This window comes from Salvelinus alpinus, chromosome 6 (genome assembly GCF_045679555.1).
Source record: "Salvelinus alpinus chromosome 6, SLU_Salpinus.1, whole genome shotgun sequence".
Lineage (NCBI taxonomy): Eukaryota > Metazoa > Chordata > Actinopteri > Salmoniformes > Salmonidae > Salvelinus > Salvelinus alpinus.
Window position 1 is genome coordinate 14,035,856 of NC_092091.1, and position 23,738 is coordinate 14,059,593.

A 23,738-nucleotide genomic window follows, 5' to 3' on the forward strand; every position below is an offset into this window, starting at 1 on the left:
ATGAGCTCAGCAGTAAAAGTTGTGGATAGAGTCTGTACTTGTTCATTGCTTCCCGTGAAATGGTGATTGATGGGTCATTCCACGAAATGAGTGCCTTTTAGAAAAGGTAGAAATTATAGAAATTGTAGAAATTGTAAACCAATGTTGAATTTGTAAACGCCTGTTATATTAAATGAAGTGCCCTTTAATATAGACCACAAGGACAATTCAATAAATTCGATTTTTTTTAATGAATAAAGACTTGCTAAAGTGCCAATGTTCAGCATTTTGACATGTCCCTCCATCAACCCTGTGTCACTTCTAGGAAGAATTTATTAAACCACTTAATAACAACATTTCTCCAGGTTTCACCATCATTGTAAAGCCCTAGTTATTTTGTTGCTTTGACAAAGTAATTTCTGAAGATTATAATTATTTTGTGATTACTGATTTACTTACATCTGTCCTTTAAGGTTAACCCTGTTAAGTGACATGAACTCTTGTTTTAATATGGTGAAACTATTCATTAAAAAATTAAAAATAAATAAAAAGAAAGATGAACATTTAACAGTCAAAAGCAGGTGAGCTGTTTCTACTCTTTTTGTCCATTTCCTGGTGTTTGTGGTGGAAAACTGAGCCGGTCGAGCATAATTTGTCAACCCTGTTACTCGTAGATAGACAAGCTACAAATGTTTTAACAATTTCCTTTTTTTTGTGAAGCTTGCCTTCAATTGCCACTCCCTATTGCACACAACACATTTCCATACCCCCTGTCAGAAGGGGATTTATGGCTGATTTAATAAGAAATCGTCATCCCTGTTACGGTCAACCCTGTTACTTTATTTGGCACTTAATAGGCACTTACTATAGTACTTTTTCATTTAATCTCTTGAGATGAGAAAACTCATTTTTTTATTGTTGAACATGTGCTCTTTATGACAAAATTTAAAAATGAGGTGAAATCCAAAGTTTTACTTCTCAAAAGGCACTGAATCGGTTTAATGACCCTATTATTGTGATTCACAATCATGAAACTGTTTGTTATACAGTGCATTCGTAAAGTATTCAGACCCCTTGACTTTTTCCACATTTTGTTACGCTACAACCTCATTCTAAAATTGATTAAAAAAAATATATCCTCATCAATCTACATATAATACCCCATAATGACAAAGTGAAAAAAGTTTTTTACATTTTTTTTTTTTACAGATGTATCAAAAATTAAAAACAGAAATACCTTATTTACATAAGTATTCAGACCCTTTGCCATGAGGCTCGAAATTGAGCTCAGGTGCGTCCTGTTTCCATTGATCAACCTTGAGATGTTTCTACAACTTGATTGGAGTCCACCTGTGGTAAATTCAATTCATTGGACATGATTTGGAAAGGCACTCACCTGTCTAAATAAGGTCCCACAGTTGACAGTGTATGTCAGAGCAAAAACCAAGCCATGAGGTCAAAGGAATTGTCCGTAGAGCTCAGAGACAGGATTGTTTTGAGGCACAGATCTGGGGAAAGGTACCAAAACATTCTGCAGCAGGGTGCCCAAGAACACAGTGGCCTCCATTATTCTTAAATGGAAGAAGTGTGGAACCACCAATACTTTTCCTAGAGCTGACCGCCAAACTGAGAAATCGGGGGAGAAGGGCCTTTGTCAGGGAGGTGACCAAGAACCCGATGGTCACTCTGACAGAGCTCCAGAGTTTCTCTGTGGTGATGGCAGAACCTTCCAGATGGACAAGGATCTCTGCAGCACTCCAGCAATCAGGCTTTTATGGCTAGATGAAAGCCACTCCTCAGTAAAAGGCACATGACAGCCCACTGGAGTTTGCCAAAAGGCACCTAAAGGACTCTCAGACCATGAGAAACAAGATTCTCTGGTCTGATGAAACCAAGATTGAACTCTGGAGGAACCTGGCACCATCCCTACGGTGAAGCATGGTGGTGGCAGCATTATGCTGTAGGGATGTTTTTCAGTGACAGGGACTGGGAGACTAGTCAGGATCGAGGAAAAGATGGACGGAGCAAAGTACAGAGAGATCTTTGATGAAAACCTGCTCCAGATTGGGGCGAAGGTTCACCTTCCAACAGGACAACGACCCTAAGCACACAGCCAAGACAACGCAGGAGTGGCTTCGGGACAAGTCTCTGAATGTCCTTGAGTGGCCCAGCCAGAGCCCAGACTTGAACCCGATTTCACATGTTTGGAGAGACCTGAAAATAGCTGTGCAGCGACACTACGCATCCAACCTGACAGAGCTTGAGAGGATCTGCAGAGAAGAATGGGAGAAATTCCCCAATACAGGTGTGCCAAGCTTGTAGCGTCATACCCAAGAAGACTCGAGGCTGTAATCGCTGCCAAAGTTTGCAAACATTTCTAAAAACCTGTTTTTGCTTTGTCATTATGGGGTATTTTGTGTAGATTGATGAGGGGGGGAAAAAACAATTTAATCAATTTTAGAATAAGGCTGTAATGTAATAACATTTGAAAAATGTACATACTACACAAATCTTCAGTTTCACATTCTCGTAAGAACATTGATTATGATGAGATTGAGAAACACACACACACGTGGACACACCTAGATATTGCCCAGTAATTAACCTGAGACATATAGAGACATCCCGCCAGGTCATTGGTTGCCACAGAGTTTACACTCACTGTGTACTTTTAAAGTGCTTCTATGAATTGGGTCAAACTAAACCTTCTGAAAACATAAAGCTATTTGACGTGTTTTATTTATTTAATTTGGGTAGATCAGCTTTAATATTACAGATAGATTGAAGGATCTATCTATCATTGTCTGCATCATTTCTAATCGCCCCGACCCGACCATCCCTACCCTAATTGACAACAAAACTTCTACTGCTACTTACAGCTATTTGCTCAGATCTATGGTACCTGTAGTTAAAGTAAAAAATGTTTTTTTAAATAATCTCCCACCCCATGTAATTTAATCACTCACAAATTCATAGAAAGAGCTATGGATGCAAGGATTGACAATCAATGATATACAAATGTGACACACAAGAGTGCAATTTGTACGTAAACTTAGATATTTTATCAAAATTAGTTTCTGGGGCAGAAATGCCTTCTGGAACATGTAAACTTTCATGTGCCTTAGTAACAAACGTGTATGCCATCTGTAAATACAGATACAATTGTTAAATTACGAGCCTAGTTGGTTTAGTCATGGAAACCAGTCTCAACGTTAACAGTGAAGAGGCGACTCCGGGATGCTGACCTTCTAGGCATCTTAATATTTTCTTTTTCTGGCCAGTCTGAGATATGGCTTTTTCTTTGCAACTCTGCCTAGAAGGCCAGCATCCCAGAGTCAAAAATCAAATAAAATCAAACTTTATTTGTCACGTGCGCAGAATACAACAGGTGTAGACCTTACAGTGAAATGCTTACTTACAGGCTCTAACCAACAGTGCAAAAAAGGTATTAGGTGAACAATAGGTAAGTAAAGAAATAAAAACAACAGTAAAAAGACTGTGAAAAATAACAGTAGCGAGGCTATATACAGGCACTAGTTGGTCGGGTCAATTGAGGTAGTATGTACATGAATGTATAGTTAAAGTGACTATGCATATATGATAAACAGAGAGTAGCAGCAGTGTAAAAGAGGGGTGGGGGGGCACACAATGCAAGTAGTCCAGGTAGCTATTTGATTACCTGTTCAGGAGTCTTATGGCTTGGGGTAAAAACTGTTGAGAAGCCTTCTTGTCCTAGACTTGGCACTCCGGTACAGCTTGCTATGCGGTAGTAGAGAGAACAGTCTATGACTGGGGTGGCTGGGGTCTTTAACAATTTAAAGGGCAGGCAGTTTAAATGGCAGGCAGTTTAGCCCCAGTGATGTACTGGGATGTACGCACTACCCTCTGTAGTACCTTGCGGTCGGAGGCCGAGCAATTGCCGTACCAGGCAGTGATGCAACCAGTCAGGATGCTCTCGATGTTGCAGCTGTAGAACCTTTTGAAGATCTCAGGACCCATGCCAAATCTTTTTAGTTTCCTGATAGGGAATAGGCTTTGTCGTGCCCTCTTCACAACTGTCTTGGTGTGTTTGGACCATTCTAGTTTGTTGGTGATGTGGACACCAAGGAACTTGAAGCTCTCAACCTGCTCCACTACAGCCCCGGCGATGAGAATGGGGGCGTGCTCAGTCCTCCTTTCCTGTAGCCCACAATCATCTCCTTAGTCTTGGTCACGTTGAGGGATAGGTTGTTATTCTGGCACCACCCGGCCAGGTCTCTGACCTCCTCGCTATAGGCTGTCTCGTCGTTGTCGGTGATCAGGCCTACCACTGTTGTGTCATCTGCAAATTTAATGATGGTGTTGGAGTCGTACCTGGCCATGCAGTCGTGGGTGAACAGGGAGTACAAGAGGGGACTGAGCATGCACCCCTGAGGGGCTCCAGTGTTGAGGATCAGCGTGGCAGATGTGTTGCTACCTACCCTCACTACCCGGGGGCGGCCCGTCAAGAAGTCCAGGATCCAGTTGCAGAGGGAGGTGTTTAGTCCCAGGATCCTTAGCTTAGTGATGAGCTCTGAGGGTACTACGGTGTTGAACGCTAAGCTGTAGTCAATGAATAGCATTCTCACGTAGGTTTTCCTTTTGTCCAGGTGGGAAAGGGCAGTATGGAGTGCAATAGAGATTGCATCATCTGTGGATCTGTTGGGGCGGTATGCAAATTGGAGTGGGTCTATTGAAAATGTCAGGGACATGTTGAAAATGTCAGTGAAGACACCTGCCAGTTGGTCAGCACATGCCCTGAGCACACGTCTGGCCCCGCAGCCTTGTGAATGTTGACCTGTTTAAAGGTCTTACTCACGTCGGCTACGGAGAGCGTGATCACACAGTTGTCTGGAACAGCTGATGCTCTCATGCATGCCTCAGTGTTGCTTGCCTCGAAGCGAGCTAGAAGTGATTTAGCTCGTCTGGTAGGCTCGTGTCACTGGGCAGCATGCGGCTGTGCTTACCTTTGTAGTCTGTAATAGTTTGCAAGCCCTGCCACATAAGATGAGCGTCGGAGCCGGTGTAGTACGATTCAATCTTAGCCCTGTATTGACGCTTTGCCTGTTTGATGGTTCGTCGGAGGGCATAGCAGGATTTCTTATAAGCTTCCGGGTTAGAGTGTCGCCCCTTGAAAGCGGCAGCTCTACCCTTTAACTCAGTGAGAATGTTGCCTGTAATCCATGGCTTCTGGTTGGGTTATGTACGTACAGTCACTGTGGGGACGACGTTCTCGATGCACTTATTGATAAAGCCAGTAACTGATGTGGTGTACTCCTCAATGCCACCGGAAGAATCATGTTCCAGTCTGTGATAGCAAAAAGTCCTGTAGTTTAGCATCTGCTTCATCTGACCACTTTTTATAGACCGAGTCCCTGGTGCTTTCTGCTTTAATTTTTGCTTGTAAGCAGGAATCAGGAGGATATAATTGTGGTGGGATTTACCAAATGGAGGGCGAGGGAGAACTTTGTACGCGTCTCTGTGTGTGGAGTACAGGTGATGTAGAATTTTTTTCTGGTTGCACATTTAACATGTTGATAGAAATTAGGTAGAACTGATTTAAGTTTCCCTGCATTAAAGTCTCCGCCCACTAGGAGCGCCGCCTCTGGGTGAGCGGTTTCCTGTTTGCTTATTTCCTTATACAGTTGACTGAGTGCAGTCTTAGTACCAGCATCCGTCTGTGGTGGTAAATAAACAGCCACGAAAAGTATAGCTGAAAAAACTCTAGGCAAATAGTGTGGTCTGCATTTAATCACAAGATACTCTACCTCAGGCGAGCAAAATCTAGAGACTTCCTTAGATTTCATGCACCAGCTGTTGTTTACAAATATGCACAGACCGCCCCCCACCCCCCCACCCCCCCTCGTCTTACTGGAGTGTGCTGTTCTATCTAGCCGCTGCAGCGTATATCCCGCTAGCTGAATATCCATGTCATCATTCAGCCACGATTCCGTGAAACATAAGACGTTACAGTTTTTGATGTCCCGTTGGTAGGATATTCGTGATTGTACCTCGTCTAATTTATTGTCCAGCGATTGCACGTTGGCGAGTAATATTGACAGTAACGGCAGCTTTCCCACTCGCCTTCTGCGGATCCTTACGAGGCACCCTGCTCTGTGTCCTCTGTACCTGTTTCTCTTCCTCACTGGCCTATACACAAAACTGCATAATGTCAAAGTGGAATTATGTTTAATTATTATTATTTTTTTTTTTACAAATTAATAAAAAATGTCTTGAGTCAATAAGTATTCAACCGCTTTGCTATGGCAAGCCGAAATAAGTTTAGGAGTAAACATTTGCTTAACAACTCACATAATAAGTTGCATGGACTAACTCTGTGTGCAATGATAGTGTTCAACATGATTTTCAAATGACTGCCTCATGCCTGTACCCCACACATACAATTATCTGTAAGGCCCCCTCAGTTGAGCAGTGAATTTCAAACTAAGATTCAACCACAGGACACCTATTGGTAGATAGGTAAAAAAACAAACATTGAATATCCCTTTGAGCATGGTGAAGTTCTTAATTCCACTTTGGATGGTGTGTCAATACACCCAGTCACTACAAAGATAAAGGCGTACTTGCTAAAAAAAACTATTAGGATTTAGATACAGTGGGGAGAACAAGTATTTGATACACTGCCGATTTTGCCGATTTTCCTACTTACAAAGCATGTAGAGGTCTGTAATTTTTATCATAGGTACACTTCAACTGTGAGAGACGGAATCTAAAACAAAAATCCCGAAAATCACATTGTATGATTTTTAAGTAATTAATTCGCATTTTATTGCATGACATAAGTATTTGATACATCAGATACATTTTTCTTTAAGAAGCCCTCCTGTTCTCCACTCATTACCTGTATTAACTGCACCTGTTTGAACTCGTTACCTGTATAAAAGACACCTGTCCACACACTCAATCAAACAGACTCCAACCTCTCCACAATGGCCAAGACCAGAGAGCTGTGTAAGGACATCAGGGATAAAATTGTAGACCTGCACAAGGCTGGGATGGGCTACAGGACAATAGGCAAGCAGCTTGGTGAGAAGGCAACAACTGTTGGCGCAATTATTAGAAAATAGAAGAAAATAGAAAAAGTTCAAGATGATGGTCAATCACCCTCGGTCTGGGGCTCCATGCAAGATCTCACCTCGTGGGGCATCAATGATCATGAGGAAGGTGAGGGATCAGCCCAGAACTACACGGCAGGACCTGGTCAATGACCTGAAGAGAGCTGGGACCACAGTCTCAAAGAAAACCATTAGTAACACACTACGCCGTCATGGATTAAAATCCTGCAGCGCACACAAGGTCCCCCTGCTCAAGCAGGCGCATGTCCAGGCCCGTCTGAAGTTTGCCAATGACCATCTGGATGATCCAGAGGAGGAATGGGAGAAGGTCATGTGGTCTGATGATTCAAAAATAGAGCTTTTTGGTCTAAACTCCACTCGCCGTGTTTGGAGGAAGAAGAAGGATGAGTACAACCCCAAGAACACCATCCCAACCGTGAAGCATGGAGGTGGAAACATCATTCTTTGGGGATGCTTTTCTGCAAAGGGGACAGGACGACTGCACCGTATTGAGGGGAGGATGGATGGGGCCATGTATTGCGAGATCTTAGCCAACAACCTCCTTCCCTCAGTAAGAGCATTGATGATGGGTCGTGGCTGGGTCTTCCAGCATGACAACGACCCGAAACACACAGCCAGGGCAACTAAGGAGTGGCTCCGTAAGAAGTATCTCAAGGTCCTGGAGTGGCCTAGCCAGTCTCCAGACCTGAACCCAATAGAAAATCTTTGGAGGGAGCTGAAAGTCCGTATTGCCCAGCGACAGCCCCGAAACCTGAAGGATCTGGAGAAGGTCTGTATGAAGGAGTGGGCCAAAATCCCTGCTGCAGTGTGTGCAAACCTGGTCAAGAACTACAGGAAACGTATGATCTCTGTAATTGCAAACAAAGGATTCTGTACCAAATATTAAGTTCTGCTTTTCTGATGTATCAAATACTTATGTCATGCAATAAAATGCAAATGAATTACTTAAAAATCATACAATGTGATTTTCTGGATTTTTGTTTTAGATTCCGTCTCTCACAGTTGAAGTGTACCTATGATAAAAATTACAGACCTCTACATGCTTTGTAAGTAGGAAAACCTGCAAAATCGGCAGTGTATCAAATACTTGTTCTCCCCACTGTACTATTTCGGTACAATGGAGGCTTTAAGAGAGGTTTAATGCCTTACTATTTCATAGTTTTAACCCTCCAAACTCATGTTTGTTATAAAAATATGTTTGTTGAACTTTATCTGGTTAGACATTCAAAATGAAGTGACACATTTTTTACTCGTATTATTTGAAAAAGGATTCTGCTGGAGTCGGTGGATGCATGAATAAATATGTCAATTGCGATATAACTAGAGAATTAATCAGTGTAACGATCGTCTAATTCCTCCTCCTCGGATGAGGAGGAGGAGTAAGGGTCGGACCAAAATGCAGCGGTAAATGTGGACATAACGATATTTATTAAAGTAAAGACGAAACACGAAAACACTTTAACAAACTACAAAACAAATAAACGATGTAAACAGACCTGGACTTGAGAACTTACAATATACGAAGAACGCACGAACAGGAACAGTCTACATACACGAACGACAAACAAAACAGTCCCGTGTGGTAGACATACAGACACGGAAGACAACCAACCACAACAAACAATGTGAAACAACCTACCTATATATGGTTCTCAATCAGAGGAAACGTCAAACACCTGCCTCTGATTGAGAACCATACAAGGTCAATTAACAATGACACTAAACATAGAACAAGCAACACAGACTGCCCACCCCAACTCACGCCCTGACCAACTAAACACATACAAAAACAAGAGAAAACAGGTCAGGAACGTGACAATCAGGGTAATCTTCACGTAAATGGATAGGTGTTTCCCTCTCCAGTTTCAAAATTCTATCTATTTTTCTATGTTTTCGATCGAAGTTAATAGTTGCAAGATATTGTGTACACCAAGCATATTGACTTTACCATCCACCAATTTAATCGAGAGATAAAATGGCAATTTAAAGTTTGTATCTTTTAGAGACCCAATCCGTAATATAGTACACTTATCACAGTTGGGTTTTAGTCCAGAGATACTGGAGGAATTGTCCAGGTCCTCAATGAAGCCCTTCAAGGTCGAAGATTGAGGACTCGAGAAAACTTGAATCATCGGCATACATTGATACTTTTGTCTCTATTCCCTTACTTTTTGGCCCCTTAATGTTAACATTAGACAGATTTTGTTTTTATTCCTAAAACAAAAACAAACTTATTCAAACTAAAGACAACATACAGACACATACAGACAAAGACTACATCTAATCTGCCCAGACCTGCCTGCTCACAGCCCATCCTTAGTACCTGCATTATTGTTTGCCACTTGGTCTTAAATTGTACCAATTTGTTTTACTCAGTTGCCCATACTATTTCTATAATAAATAATGAGATTTTTCCATTGTGTCAATGATGGCGGATTGATTGACTTCCAAGCTTTTAGTATACGTTGCTTCACAATGAGTGATGAGAAAAGAATCGTCCATCCCAATGGGTATCTCACTACACCCGCATATGTCATGTCTTGAAATATGCAGACAGATGGATTAAAAGTATGTTTATATAAAGCTAAAAATTCTATGGTCATAATAAATATGTATGACAACCTTGTTGTTTTTATGCCTCTTGACAATTCGAAGTTCTCAGAGAAGTAACCATTATTTATTATTTTACATAAAGGATTGTTGTACATGACTTTACCCATCTTATGAGTTGAAAAAATCCAGGCACTTATAAACAGATTCTAGTGTATCAAAGGCTTTCTCAAAATCTGCTATAAAGTTTATACCTGGTTTCCCCCCATTCTTATAGTTTTCCATTATTTCTAGTAGTTGTCTAATGTTGATCTTCCTTTTAAGAATCCTGTCTGGTCGTGATGAATAATGTCCGGTAGGACCTTTTTTTATTTTATGAGCAAAACATTTTGCAAATATTTTGTGTCACAACAAGTGATTTCCTTTTCCTGCTAACACGACTTACATCAGAAAAGTGGAAAACATTGACTCACAAAGTGTGCTTTACTGTCCACTGGTATGCCAATAAAAATGTTTTCTGACATAGTGATCCCTCTTGAGAGTTAAAAGAGCAAATCACTATTCAAGATTTGGCCAGCAAATTTGTCAACTAAAGTATATAGTACCATAAACTATGAATTTCTCTCCTACCTCTATATACTGCGTTAGTCAACTATAGACATAAAAACAAGCATTGAAACTGACAAGTACCACTGACTGCACCATAATGCTTCTGGGTAATAATCAGATCACCAATTATATGTAATAGTGGTCATTTGGCCCTGGGCCAAGTGTAAATACTTTTTAAAATCCTTCCTTCCTTCCTTAAGGATAGGTGAAAACCAGGTTACCATCAGTCTATTACTTCCATCAATAAGGCCAGTTGACATCTGTGATTACCTCAAGCAGGCAGGGATGGAAGGATGTATTAGTAAAGTACTCCAACAGGGCCAGAGAGGATGAGAGGAGGGTCAGTGTGTATGTGGAATGTAGGAATGTGGAGATTCAGGAAACTTGTCCACATTGACCTTTTCTGTTTACTCACCGCTAGCCTTGAAGAGCGTGACTGAAACTTTTTCAACTCCATTAATTATGAGACCCACAATAAAACACATAGCTACATACACACAGGGCACATGCACACACACACATGCAGGATATGCAGACTGACACACACCCGTACAGGAAACCCCTCAAAAATATATCCAATACATTTTTCCTAAAATCCTTTACCTTGTTCACAGTTCTTCCCTCCGTAACCCAGGGGACAGCCACAGGAGTACGTGCTCCACTTGTTCACACAGATTCCTCCATTCAGACACACACGTTGAGTGCAGAAGTCCTTCTTCGCTGTGCACCCTGAATACAGACATGTAATACAGGCTTATGATAATCAGTGGCATCAATAGGGTTAGACAAAAATATCAAACTAATGCGTTGAAATATGCCATTTAGCAGACGCTTTTATCCAAAGCAACTTACAGTCATGGGTGCATACATTTTACATTCAGGGTTGTCCCGAGAATCAAACCCACTATCCTGGCGTTACAAGCACCATGCTCTACCATCTAAGCTACAGATGACAACTATAAAATGAATATCACACACGTGAGGATTAGTACAGACCTGCGGCCGTGCCGTTGTTGGCCACATAACTGGCCATGTCCACAGGCTTGCTGTCTATAGTCAGGTCTCTCATGCAGCCCACAAAGTCTCGGTTCCGGACGGGGAAATCCTCCGGCAGGTTGGGAACACCGCCCAGAAGTAGTGGACCGGTCAGGTCCAGGGACCTAGAGATGGGCAACATAGAACAACCATCAACTGGATCTGATTCTGAGTGGAGAGTCAAGGCCTTTTGTTATGAGTATGATTCTCTGATTGATATTACAGTGCACCAATCACGCTACAACCACACTAGAACATTGTTATTAACATTGTGACTCAACACACAAACCAAAAAGACAAAGAGAAAGGCTGATCAAGCCTCTTACAACTACTTTACCCTGCATCAAAACCTCCACTGTTGAGTGGGACCAATGCTGGCGTAACATGAACTCATAACACAAGTTATGAAAAAAATGCACTGCTCGCATATAACAAAATGCCCTCTATTGTCAAATCTTGTGATTTACTAATACCCAACAAATTTTTCCCTAGTAGGAGGTAATTTACATTTGAATAAGAAACACATTTAGATATGGGCATTTGCATAAGAATAAAGAATCACAAGAGTTAAGAAGTGAATAGGACATACTAATACTGATGTAGGTTTTATGTCTACTGCATGAGAACTTGCTAAGATGTAATATGGGAAACAAAATGGCAATTGCTGTCACTTTCCACTTGAGGGGAGAAAAGCTAAGATTGGTCCGACAGGAGGCTGGATAAACCCTATGAGACTGCACTCACTTCTTCTGTCCTGTCTGTATGCCCTGGGTGGCACAAGAGTAGTTCCCGATCTGGCCACCAAAGCCAATTGCCATGGCGATGTCGCAGTCGTCCACAGCAACGACTGCCACCTTCTCTCCTGATGGTCCGTGGGGGATGCCAAGGCGACCAATATTGGGCTGGAAAGAGAAGGGAGGTCATATGAAATGTAAGGACGTCGCAGCTAATAAACTAAGGTACCAATATCCAGTGAGAAAGTTGGGGCTTTCAGCCATACAAGTGAGGATCCATAGAGTCGTTCTCGGAAGGGAAACAGCTTCTCCATGACTATCGTCAGCAACTGTCAGTGTTTACCCCCCTGCAACTCATCTCACGGTGCTGCCCTTTTCCAAGCTATTAACACCACATCCACCTAGTTCTCCCCAAGCAGCGTCATGTTCAGTGACCTTATGTCACCTCAATGTGTATCTGTACGTGCAAATACAAAATCTGTATGTGTGTTTCTATCAAACTGTATGTGTGTGGACCTTTGATCTATTTCCTGTGGGTATGTGACATTGCAGGGAGGATGACCTATGCAACTGCAGGTGTGACAACAGGAAGAGGTACAACAATATTGTAGGAACAGCTGTTTCTTTTAGAGATGCATGCTGGGACTTTAGTACAAACCAAACTCAATTGCTCATTGTAATGTGTTTAAGAGTAATCTCCCTGGTGGAAATATCAGGCTAGTCACAATAATCACATTACTCCCCCCCATAGTCATATAGACTACTATCAATCTCTGAGACATTCCCTAATTGATGACAGCATTCCAGGTGTTAAAACTCAAACGGAGGATGCCCATTGGGTGCTAAGAGTCGAGTTTCAGACAACTGATTACTCTAGCAGGGATGACATTCCACACAATGAGCATATCAGATTCCCTGATGATATATTTGCCTAAATATTCTGGGTTATATTTAGGCAAATTGGCCTTTCAAGCCAAATTGCCAAGATTCATGCTAAAAGCTACCAATATGTGATCAAAGCAACTTTGTTGTGAAGTGTCCAAATATCCCCTACTGAGTAACAGCACAGGATACAAATAAGACTGTTATTTCTAAAAACAGCTCCATTCAGGAATTGGGATGATCATTATAATTCCCACCAAGAGCATATTTCTGTTGGTGGGATTAAGCTCTTGGGAGCGTCTGTCATCTACGTTTAATCTCCAGACGCCCAAATCTTTATCTCTCTAATCTGTCAACTGTGTGTCTGCTAGTAGAGGTAGTGTTTCTGGCAAACATCACTTTCCCTCCACACTAAAGACATTACTTTGTCCTGCATTGTTGGTGCTCGGAGTTTAAGAATTTCACTGTACCATGTAATTACATCTGCAGCCCTGTAAATGTGACTATTAAAATCTCTAATATAATATGTAAAACAAAGATGCCCTACTTTAACAGAGTTTAGCAGAGACCAACATTTAACTCAACGTTTTAGCAGACAATTCATTTAACTTAAAAAAAATAAGCAATTTTCCCATTGAACTGCAGAGACTTGAGGCTCCACTGGTTTATAGTTGAATGTAGACATTTTGATGTATACCACTGTCCCTTTCCCTTCTCTCTTGGTCATTTGTTCTGAACATGAAAACAACACCATGGAACAAAGATAAAGACGTATCACTCTTCTCTCATCCAGCCAAGTCTTGATAAATACAGACTTTCACTTTGGAATGGTGAGGACTATAATCTATAGCCTTGAAATGTGCCTAATGTACACCTACTGGACAATAGGCAAACATGAAGCATAAGTTCTAAGCAATGTTCCCTCAAAACATTTTCCTCACTGAGCAAATTTCAGGTCTGCTGAGTGCAAACTTGAACGTTGTGAAAATTCTGTGCAACTTCCGGTGTGTGTTTACTCTGAACACTGAGGCTGTACCCGGTTTAAGTTAGTTTTAATAGTGGTCAAGGCGGCTACTGTGGCTATTTAACCATAATGCAAGCCTACCTGAGTGGCCTACCATTAAAATCAATGGAGAAAATGCATCCCATAACATTTTAACATGGAAATAGCTGTTCTATCATTCAGCCTACAGTAGCAGGCAATGTGTGGTGTTCAAAGTAGGCCTACATGCCATGAGACTTTGGATAAAAACATGCAGGGCTTGACATTAACCTGTTTATCCACTTGTCCTTCAGACATGTAGGTGACTGAAAATGTTGTTGTGTTTTTTGATGCAAGAAACCACTTTACAAAATCAAATGCATCATTATTTCCAGCCCATTACTACATAGAATTAGACAAATAATGCTATCCTCTTGTCACGCCCTGGCCTTAGTATTCTTTGTTTTATTTATTATTTTAGTTAGGTCAGGGTGTGACATGGGGAGTGTATGTGTTTTTGTAGTGTCTAGGGTGGTTGTAAGGTTTAGGGGGTTTATTAGAGTAGTTGGGTTTATGTTTAGTATAGGTATCTAGCTGTGTCTATGGTTGTGTGTAGTTGTCTAGGGAAGTCTATGGTTGCCTGAATGGGTTCTCAATTAGAGACAGCTGGTTATTGTTGTCTCTGATTGGGAGCCATATTTAAGGTAACCATAGGCTTTAGCTGTTTGTGGGGTATTGTCTATGTCGATGTTCTATGTTGCTTGTAGGCACTAGTTCATGTTTAGCTTCACGTTCGTCTGTTTTGTTATTTTGTAAAGTGGTTTCGTTTGGTGTTCGTTCTCTTCAAATAAAAGGAAGATGACTTACTTTCCACGCGCTGCATGTTGGTCCTCACTCTCTACTATAGACGATCGTGACACCTCTGCCTATTGGCTACTCTCAAAAACTGCCCCTTTAAGACAAAAAAAAAGATGATTGTTGTGTTCTTGTAGGAAGCAATCATTCCCCCATTGCTGACTACAAATAATCTATAACTGGGATAATAACTCAGTAACTAGCAAAGGATATGAACAAATGTACAAATGTGCACATGTCACTACATGTACAGTACCAGTCAAAGTTTGGACACACCTACTCATTCAAGAGTTTTTCTTTATTTGTACTATTTTCTACATTGTAGAATAATAGTGACGACATAAAAAATATGAAATAACACATATGGAATCATGTAGTAATCAAAAAAAGTGTTAAACAAATCAAAATAGATTTCAGATTCTTCAAAGTAGCCACCCTTTGCCTTGATGACAGCTTTGCACACTCTTGGCATTCTCTCAACCAGCTTCATAAGGTAGTTACCTGGAACGCATTTCAATTAACAGGTGTGCCTTGTTAAAAGTTAATTTGATAGTGTTGACTAACGGGGAAAACTAGAAAGTTGAGTGAAGTTCAATCTTGTGCTTCTCTGCGCAGGCTGATATTTCTTCTGCAGCAGTTCCGGGGGAGCTGGGCTCCCGCTAACGCGCGCAGCTTTGGGGGAACATTGGTCCTAAGGCTAGGTTACAACATAGGCTATATGATCGCCAGTTTGGTAATAGGCACCACTAGGTTTACACAGTACACTGAGCAATGTGAAAGCATCATAGTGAAAGACCACATGCCCTGGGGAGAAATGAATCATGAAGTAATTCTGTTGACAGAGGAGAGGCCTGAACATTGTACTACAATGTAGCTACTGCAATACTATCATGGTCTTGCTCTTTTCACACAATACATTCTACCTAGTTCAAAAGTGTCAATATTCACATACTGAATTGAAATTTCTGGATTATGGACCATTTACAAATGCCTGCTGCATTCCACACTACTATATATTGTTCTGGCCTTCATTAATAACTCCAGAATAACATAGATACTACTCTTTGGGCATCTGTTTCTTTTATCCCTCTTTTCTCATGGTTGGGCTATGGGGGGTAGACAAAAAGGTAGTACATTGACTGTGTTGGCCGTCTGTTTGTGCTGTTCTGGTTTAGCTTTCAGACCTCTGGGCTCTGACAGAAGGGACCTGGAAGACTGTTGTTGCAGAGCCCTGGACTGTTTGGTTTGGCACTATGTTTAATATGAGAGAGGGCATACTCAGAATAGAGCTCTTACTAGCCTAATTATAGCAAAACTACTGTAAAGTATACAAGATCTCCCTTGTTGTTGCCATATACAGGCTGCATTCTATTCACATTGTGTCACCATGTCAAGGTCAACCCAAACAACAGGAACTCAGTGACACTTGTTCCCCTCTCTTTTCCACACATTACAAACAAACACTCTCATAAATTCACAGACATTAATCACGTGTTCCATCTTCCTGTCCACTAGGAAAGCCTGAGTACAAAACAATCCCTAAAACAATGCTTTTAGCATATCTTCTCCAAAATGTGCAGAATGTGCTGAATTATGAAAATTCTAAACCATGTCTGTATGTGTGTGTGTGCGTATGTGTGTGTCTGCATAAGTGCGTGCATGCGTGTGCATATGATGCAGAGGGTGCATGCCGCGGCTGTGAAGGCCAGGGTGAACAAGACAAAACAACTAGCTGCTCTATCCCTCTCTTGTACTGAGAGTGAAAGTACAGAGTTTCTAAACCCAGAGGAGCAACATCACCAGACTTCTGGGAACCCTTGGGAAGCAGACCAGGCAGACCAGGCCGGGGTTTAGAGAAGTCAATGAGAGAAGTCAATGAGAGAAGTCAATGAGAGAAGTCAATGAGAGAAGTGAAACATTCTTCCTCAGATGTACATTTTCTTGAAATCTAAAGGCATAACCTAGATTTGAGCCAATGTCTGAAGTAGTTGAACTTGGTATTACTCCAACCTCGTGAAACTGACACGTTTTCATTTCCATCAAAAACAACTTTATATCGAAGAAGTGCCTTTGATTAGATGGCCTGCACATGTACAGTTTGGCGCAAAATGACCTGTTAAACCCGATTATGTGTTTCGACACATGAGCTTAGCTAGCCAACGTTGCCATGATCGCCTACAAGTGTGATCGAGGATTTCCATTGGAGAAGCAGTTTAAGCCTACCTTTATACTGTACTGTCTTAAAACTAGGGGTGAAACGGTTCACAACACTCATGGTTCGGTACGATACGGTACAGTGGTGTCACGGTTCGGTACGGTTTCGATACATCGACAAAATTAACGCCTGAGAAATATGTAATTGGTATTTAGATTTTCGATTTATTATAATAGTAACATGGGTAGCTTGAATTCCCAGGAGCATTTGGAAACAAAGGGACAACAAAAAACAGCAGTGCCTGCCTTATAACATGAAATAAAATATTCATTTAAAACAGAAATTCAACAAGAGTGCATAGTCCAGCAGCATATATCAACATTAAGTCACATAGCAGTGCCTTAAACTAAATAGGACCACTTGAGACTGGTTCCTTAACAAAAATAATAAGTTAATAATAAGTTTTTCTTTAAGAAGATTAGACTATCCACATTATCTGCAGTGAGCACAGATCCGTTTGCTGTGACAATGTCAGCCACTGTGGAGAATACCCTCTCGCTAGGGACAGAGGTCCCAGGCACAGCAAGGTAGCGCCTTGCTAACATGGCAACATGAGGGTATATTAACTCTTTGGTCTTCCACCATGTAAGTGGATCAGCATCCAGGGGAATACAGTCCACTTCCCTGTATGAGGTCACCTCCACCTCTATGACCTTGACCTTTGACTTGGTTCCCTGCTCCTGGGTCGTGAGCAACTCCCCAAAAAGCTCAGCCATGGCAGACTTCTTTTCTGGAGGAGAACCCCTGTCCTCTGCCGTCTTTGGAGAGGGGTTGGCTCCTGTGTTATCTGTGGCTTGAGCCTGCAGAATTAAATTAGATGAAAATTACTATCTCTGAAGTGGCTTTAAAAATATGATTTGTTGTTAGAAATATACATCAGACACATTTATGTCAATTACAATTATTACTTTATAAATCACTAATTAATAAAATAATAAATGTCACATTAACAAAATAAATACAATACCTGTTGTATATTGGTCACAATCTCTGCTGTGAGTTCATTGTAGACTCTCAGACAAGCAGCAGCATCCAGGTGCAGCAGGGACTTGAACCGGGAGTCCAAAGTGGTGCTCTTGTGTAAGAAGTCTTGGACACCAGGGTCAGCATATCTAGGCTCCAGGTTAACTCTGATAGCAGTCTTGACATCCCTTACTGCGGGTTCATCTTCATCACATGCCACCATTGATTTCAGGATCATTGCTTTCCATGCCGTCCCTAGGAGGGGTGCGTCACTTGAGTGGGTTGAGTCACTGACGTGATCTTCCTGTCTGGGTTGACGCCCCCCCCTTGGGTCGTGCCTTGGCGGAGATCTTTGTGGGCTATATGGTAAGTTGGTGGTTGAAGATATCCCTCTAGTGGTGTGGGGGCTGTGCTTTGGCAAAGTGGGTGGGGTTATATCCTGCCTGTTTGGCCCTGTCCGGGGGTATCATCAGATGGGGCCACAGTGTCTCCTGACCCCTCCTGTCTCAGCCTCCAGTATTTATGCTGCAGTAGTTTATGTGTCGGGGGCTATGGTCAGTCTGTTATATCTGGAGTATTTCTCCTGTCTTATCCGGTATCCTTTGTGAATTTAAATATGCTCTCTCTAATTCTTTCTTTCTTTCTTTCTTTCTTTCTTTCTTTCTTTCTTTCTTTCTCTCTCTCGCTCGGAGGACCTGAGCCCTAGGACCATGCCTCAGGACTACCTGGCCTTATGACTTCTTGCTGTCCCCAGTCCACCTGGCCGTGCTGCTGCTCCAGTTTCAACTGTTCTGCCTGCGGCTATGGAACCCTGACCTGTTCACCGGACGTGCTACCTGTCCCAGACCTGCTGTTTTCAACTCTCTAGAGACCGCAGGCGCGGTAGAAATACTCTGAATGACCGGCTATGAAAAGCCAACTGACATTTACTCCTGAGGTGCTGACCTGTTGCACCCTCAACATCCACTGTGATTATTATTATTTGACTCTGCTGGTCATTTATGAACATTTGAACATCTTGGCCATGTTCTGTTATAATCTCCACCTGGCAGAGCTAGAAGAGGATTGGCCACCCCTCATAGCCTGGTTCCTCTCTAGGTTTCTTCCTAGGTTTCCAGCCTTTCTAGGGAGTTTTTCCTAGCCACCGTGCTTCTACACCTGCATTGCTTGTTGTTTGGGGTTTTAGGCTGGGTTTCTGTACAGCACTTTGAGATATCAGTTGATGTAAGAAGGGATTTATAAATCAATTTGATTTGATTTGATAGACAGGACCATGGAAATTTGAATTATTGTAATTGGAATGATGGAATTGTCTCACTCTTTTGAGAGGTTTGCACACTTTGATAACTTCCTCTGCTAGTCTTATGTCATTTTCAGACAAAGTCACAATATCTTTGACATTCTTCCTCCAGCTTGATCAGTCAGTGTGGAATACACCACAACTTTCTGCTCAAGGTATCTCTCAACCATGTCATGGCTTGAATTCCATCTGTAGGGACATCTTGGATTAAAGCATCATGGTAATAAAGCATCATTTGTTCGACCGCAACTCCTGGGGTAGCTACCAATGATTTAGGAATCCTTGTGAGTAAGTATTAGCTAGGTTGCCACTTGTTGTTCGCCTATTGAAATTGAACTTCAGTTCATGAAAATAAATAGCTAGCCAGCTACTTAACCCTGTTGCCCAAAGCTAACGTTATAAGCAGCCCGCTAGCTTCATCTGGCTAGTGAGGCTGGACCGGACCCGGTTATGTGTTGTGAAGCTAGCCGCAATAAGGATTAGGCACAATAGTGGAATTTTGCGGGTTGCCTTCAAAATAAAAGTATGTCATTGACAGTGATGCAAATGAATACAAATAGTAGAATTATGCCATACTTTTATTTTGAAGACTAACCGCAAAGTCCGCTATTGTGTCTAATCCGTATTATGGCTAGCTTAACATAGATGGGTCCGACCCACCATTAATCAAATAAGAAGTGTCTTATAAATTAGGGTTATTTTAGATGATGACACCTAGCTATACAGTTAGCAAGCTAACTATAGCTACTGAAACAGATTATGTTGTTTTGCTATATTTTTGGGGAAGAACATTGTTTGCATCCATGAGCTAGCTAGCTTTTTTTATGACCAGCACTGTAGGTGCGCGAGACAACTTTACCAGCATCATAGCATACGTATCGATGAATCACTGTGACATGAAATACGAGTGATAGTGTAATCAATGTGTAATAACTACGTGAAAAATGAATGAACGCGTTAAATTATTATGTGACGTGCAGTCATATGCATGTCCTGATTGGTCAACAAACTTATTTGACACGTCAAATAGTGTTATTTGACACATCAAATAGTGTTAAATAGTATATTTTTTGACATGCAAAGACCCAAACGGCGTTCAATAGAAATCCGGGTTAAGAATGAAATGACTGAACAAATGAATAATGAAACAGCATGGAAAGTAAATGAAAGAAATAGGTTTTGATTATGTTTTACTGGTAATGGGGACATACGTAAATTCCAACAAAATAACTTTTGGTCAGTGTGGTGTGTGTGTGTGTGTGTGTGTGTGTGTGTGTGTGTGTGTGTGTGTGTGTGTGTGTGTGTGTGTGTGTGTGTGTTTTTGTGTGTGTAAATTTGGTCCGATTGCACTTCCTAAGGCTTCCACTAGATGTCAACAGTCTTTAGAACCTTGTTTGATGCTTCTACTGTGAAGGAGGAGAGAATGAGAGCTGTTTCAACTAGCGGTCTGGCAGAGTGCTATGAGCTCAGTCTTGCTCGCGCCCGTGAGAGTTAGCTGCGTTCCATTGCATTTCTAAAGACAAAGGAATTCTCCGGTTGAAACATTATTGAAGATGTATGTTAAAAACATCCTAAAGATTGATTCTATACATCGTTTGACATATTTCAACGAACTGTAACGGAACTTTTTGACTTTTCGTCTGGACCTAGTGCTCGCGCCTCATGAATTTGGATTCGTGACCTAAACGCGCAAACAAAAAGGAGGTATTTGGACATAAATTATGGACTTTATCGAACAAAACAAACATTTATTGTGGACCTGGGATTCCTGGGAGTGCATTCCTGGGAGTGCATTGATGAAGATCTTCAAAGGTAAGTGAATATTTATAATGCTATTTCTGACTTCTGTTGACTCCACAACATGGTGGGTACCTGTATGGCTTGTTTTTGTGTCTGAGTGCCGTATCAAATCAAATCAAATGTATTCATATAGCCCTTCTTACATCAGCTGATATCTCAAAGTGCTGTACAGAAACCCAGCCTAAAACCCCAAACAGCAAGCAATGCAGGTGTAGAAGCACCTGATTATTGCATGGTGTGCTTTTCCGTAAAGTTTTTTTGAAATCTGACACAGCGGTTGCATTAAGGAGAAGTGGATCTATAATTCCATGTATAACACTTGTATTTTCATCAACATTTATGATGAGTATTTCTGTAAATTGATGTGGCTCTCTGCAAAATCACCAGATGTTTTGGAAGCAAAACATTACTGACCATAACGCGCCACTGTAAACTGAGATTTTTGGATATAAATATGAACTTTATCGAACAAAACATACATATATTGTGTAACATGAAGCCCTATGAGTGTCATCTGATGAAGATCATCAAAGGTTAGTGATTAATTTTATCTCTATTTCTGCTTTTTGCAACTCCTCTCTTTGGCTGGAAAAATGGCTGTGTTTTTCTGTGACTAGTTGCTGACCTAACATAATCGTTTGGTGTACTTTCGTCGTAAAGCCTTTTTGAAATCGGACACTGTGGTGGGATTAACAACAAGTTTATCTTTAAAATGGTGTAAAATACTTGTATGTTTGAGGAATTTTAATTATGAGATTTCTGTTGTTTGAATTTGGCGCCCTGCACTTCCACTCACTGGCTGTTGTCATATCGATCCCGTTAGCGGGATTTCAGCCGTAAGAAGTTAACTATTTAACTGTACTAGAATGCTTAAAAGGCCGCAATTTTTTTTTATATTGGTAATTGGAATCTTTTTTTTGGCAAGGAAAATATTGGATATCGGTATCAGCAAAAAATGTAATATCGGTGCATCACTAATGTTAGATGTTGTACACATGGGGAAATGTGTAAACCAGAAGACAGTCTAGGACCAGGCTCATGTTCTTACAGCTTACAAAATGATAGTGTATGTCTGCATATGACCAACTATGAATGTATGTATGAATAGGGGCACCGTAGTACAGTCGTGGCCAAAAGTTTTGAGAATGACACAAATATTAATTTTCACAAAGTCTGCTGCCTCAGTTTGTATGACGGCAATTTGCATATACTCCAGAATGTTATGAAGAGTGATCAGATGAATTGCAATTAATTGCAAAGTCCCTCTTTGCTATGCAAATTAACTGAATCCCCCCAAAACATTTCCACTGCATTTCAGCCCTGCCACAAAAGGACCAGCTGACATCATGTCAGTGATTCTCTCGTTAACAAAGGTGTGAGTGTTGAGGAGGACAAGGTTGGAGATCACTCTGTCATGCTGATTGAGTTCGAATAACAGACTGGAAGCTTCAAAAGGAGGGTGGTGCTTGGAGTCATTGTTCTTCCTCTGTCATCCATGGTTACCTGCAAGGAAACACGTGCCGTCATCATTGCTTTGCATAAAAAGGGCTTCACAGGCAAGGATATTGCTGCCAGTAAGATTGCACCTAAATCAACCATTTATCGGATCATCAAGAACTTCAAGGAGAGCGGTTCAATTGTTGTGAAGAAGGCTTCAGGGCGCCCAAGAAAGTCCAGCAAGCGCCAGGACCGTCTCCTTAAGTTGATTCAGCTGCGGGATCGGGGCACCACCAGTATAGAGCTTGCTCAGGAATGGCAGCAGGCAGGTGTGAGTGCATCTGCACACACAGTGAGGCGAAGACTTTTGGAGGATGGCCTGGTGTCAAGAAGGGCAGCAAAGAAGCCACTTCTCTCCAGGAAAAATATCAGGGACAGACTGATATTCTGCAAAAGGTACAGGGATTGGACTGCTGAGGGCTGGGGTAAAGTCATTTTCTCTGATGAATCCCCTTTTCGATTGTTTGGGGCATCCGTAAAAAAGCTTGTCCAAAGAAGACATGGTGAGCGCTACCATCAGTCCTGTGTCATGCCAACAGTAAAGCATCCTGAGACCATTCATGTGTGGGGTTGCTTCTCAGTCAAGGGAGTGGGCTCACTCACAATTTTGCCTAAGAACAAAGCCATGAATAAAGAATGGTACCAACACATCCTCCGAGAGCAACTTCTCCCAACCATCCAGGAACAGTTTGGTGACGAACAATGCCTTTCCAGCATGATGGAGCACCTTGCCACAAGGCAAAGTGATAACTAAGTGGCTCGGGAACAAAACATCAATATTTTAGGTCCATGGCCAGGAAACTTCCCAGATCTTAATCACATTGAGAACTTGTGGTCAATCCTCAAGAGGCGGGTGAACAAACAAAACCCCACAAATTCTGACAAACTCCAAGCATTGATTATGCAAGAATGGGCTGCCATCAGTCAGGATGTGGCCCAGATGTTAATTGACAGCATGCCAGGGCGGATTACAGAGGTCTTCAAAAAGAAGGGTCAACACTGCAAATATTGACTCTTTGCATCAACTTCATGTAATTGTCAATAAAAGCCTTATGAAATACTTGTAATTATACTTCAGTATTCCATAGTAACATCTGACAAAAATATCTCAAGACACTGAGGCAGCAGACTTTGTGAAATGTAATATTTGTGTCATTCTCAAAACTTTTGGCCACCACTGTACATTCTCACACTACTGGGTCATTTTCAAAGGTTTAGCAAT

General features: G+C 41.5%; 1 protein-coding gene across 2 annotated transcripts in view; it reads right to left on the reverse strand.

Annotated features, from left to right (window-relative positions):
- LOC139577531 (cadherin EGF LAG seven-pass G-type receptor 1-like) overlaps positions 1–23,738 on the reverse strand; it is an 82,833-nt gene that overhangs the window by 20,836 nt on the left and 38,259 nt on the right. For both annotated transcript variants that reach the window (XM_071404574.1, XM_071404573.1), the window contains exons 6-8: positions 12,033–12,190; positions 11,250–11,413; positions 10,857–10,982 (exon numbers count right to left, since the gene is read on the reverse strand). In XM_071404574.1, the coding sequence (XP_071260675.1) occupies positions 10,857–10,982; positions 11,250–11,413; positions 12,033–12,190 (448 nt within the window). The remainder of the gene's footprint in view (positions 1–10,856; positions 10,983–11,249; positions 11,414–12,032; positions 12,191–23,738) is intronic.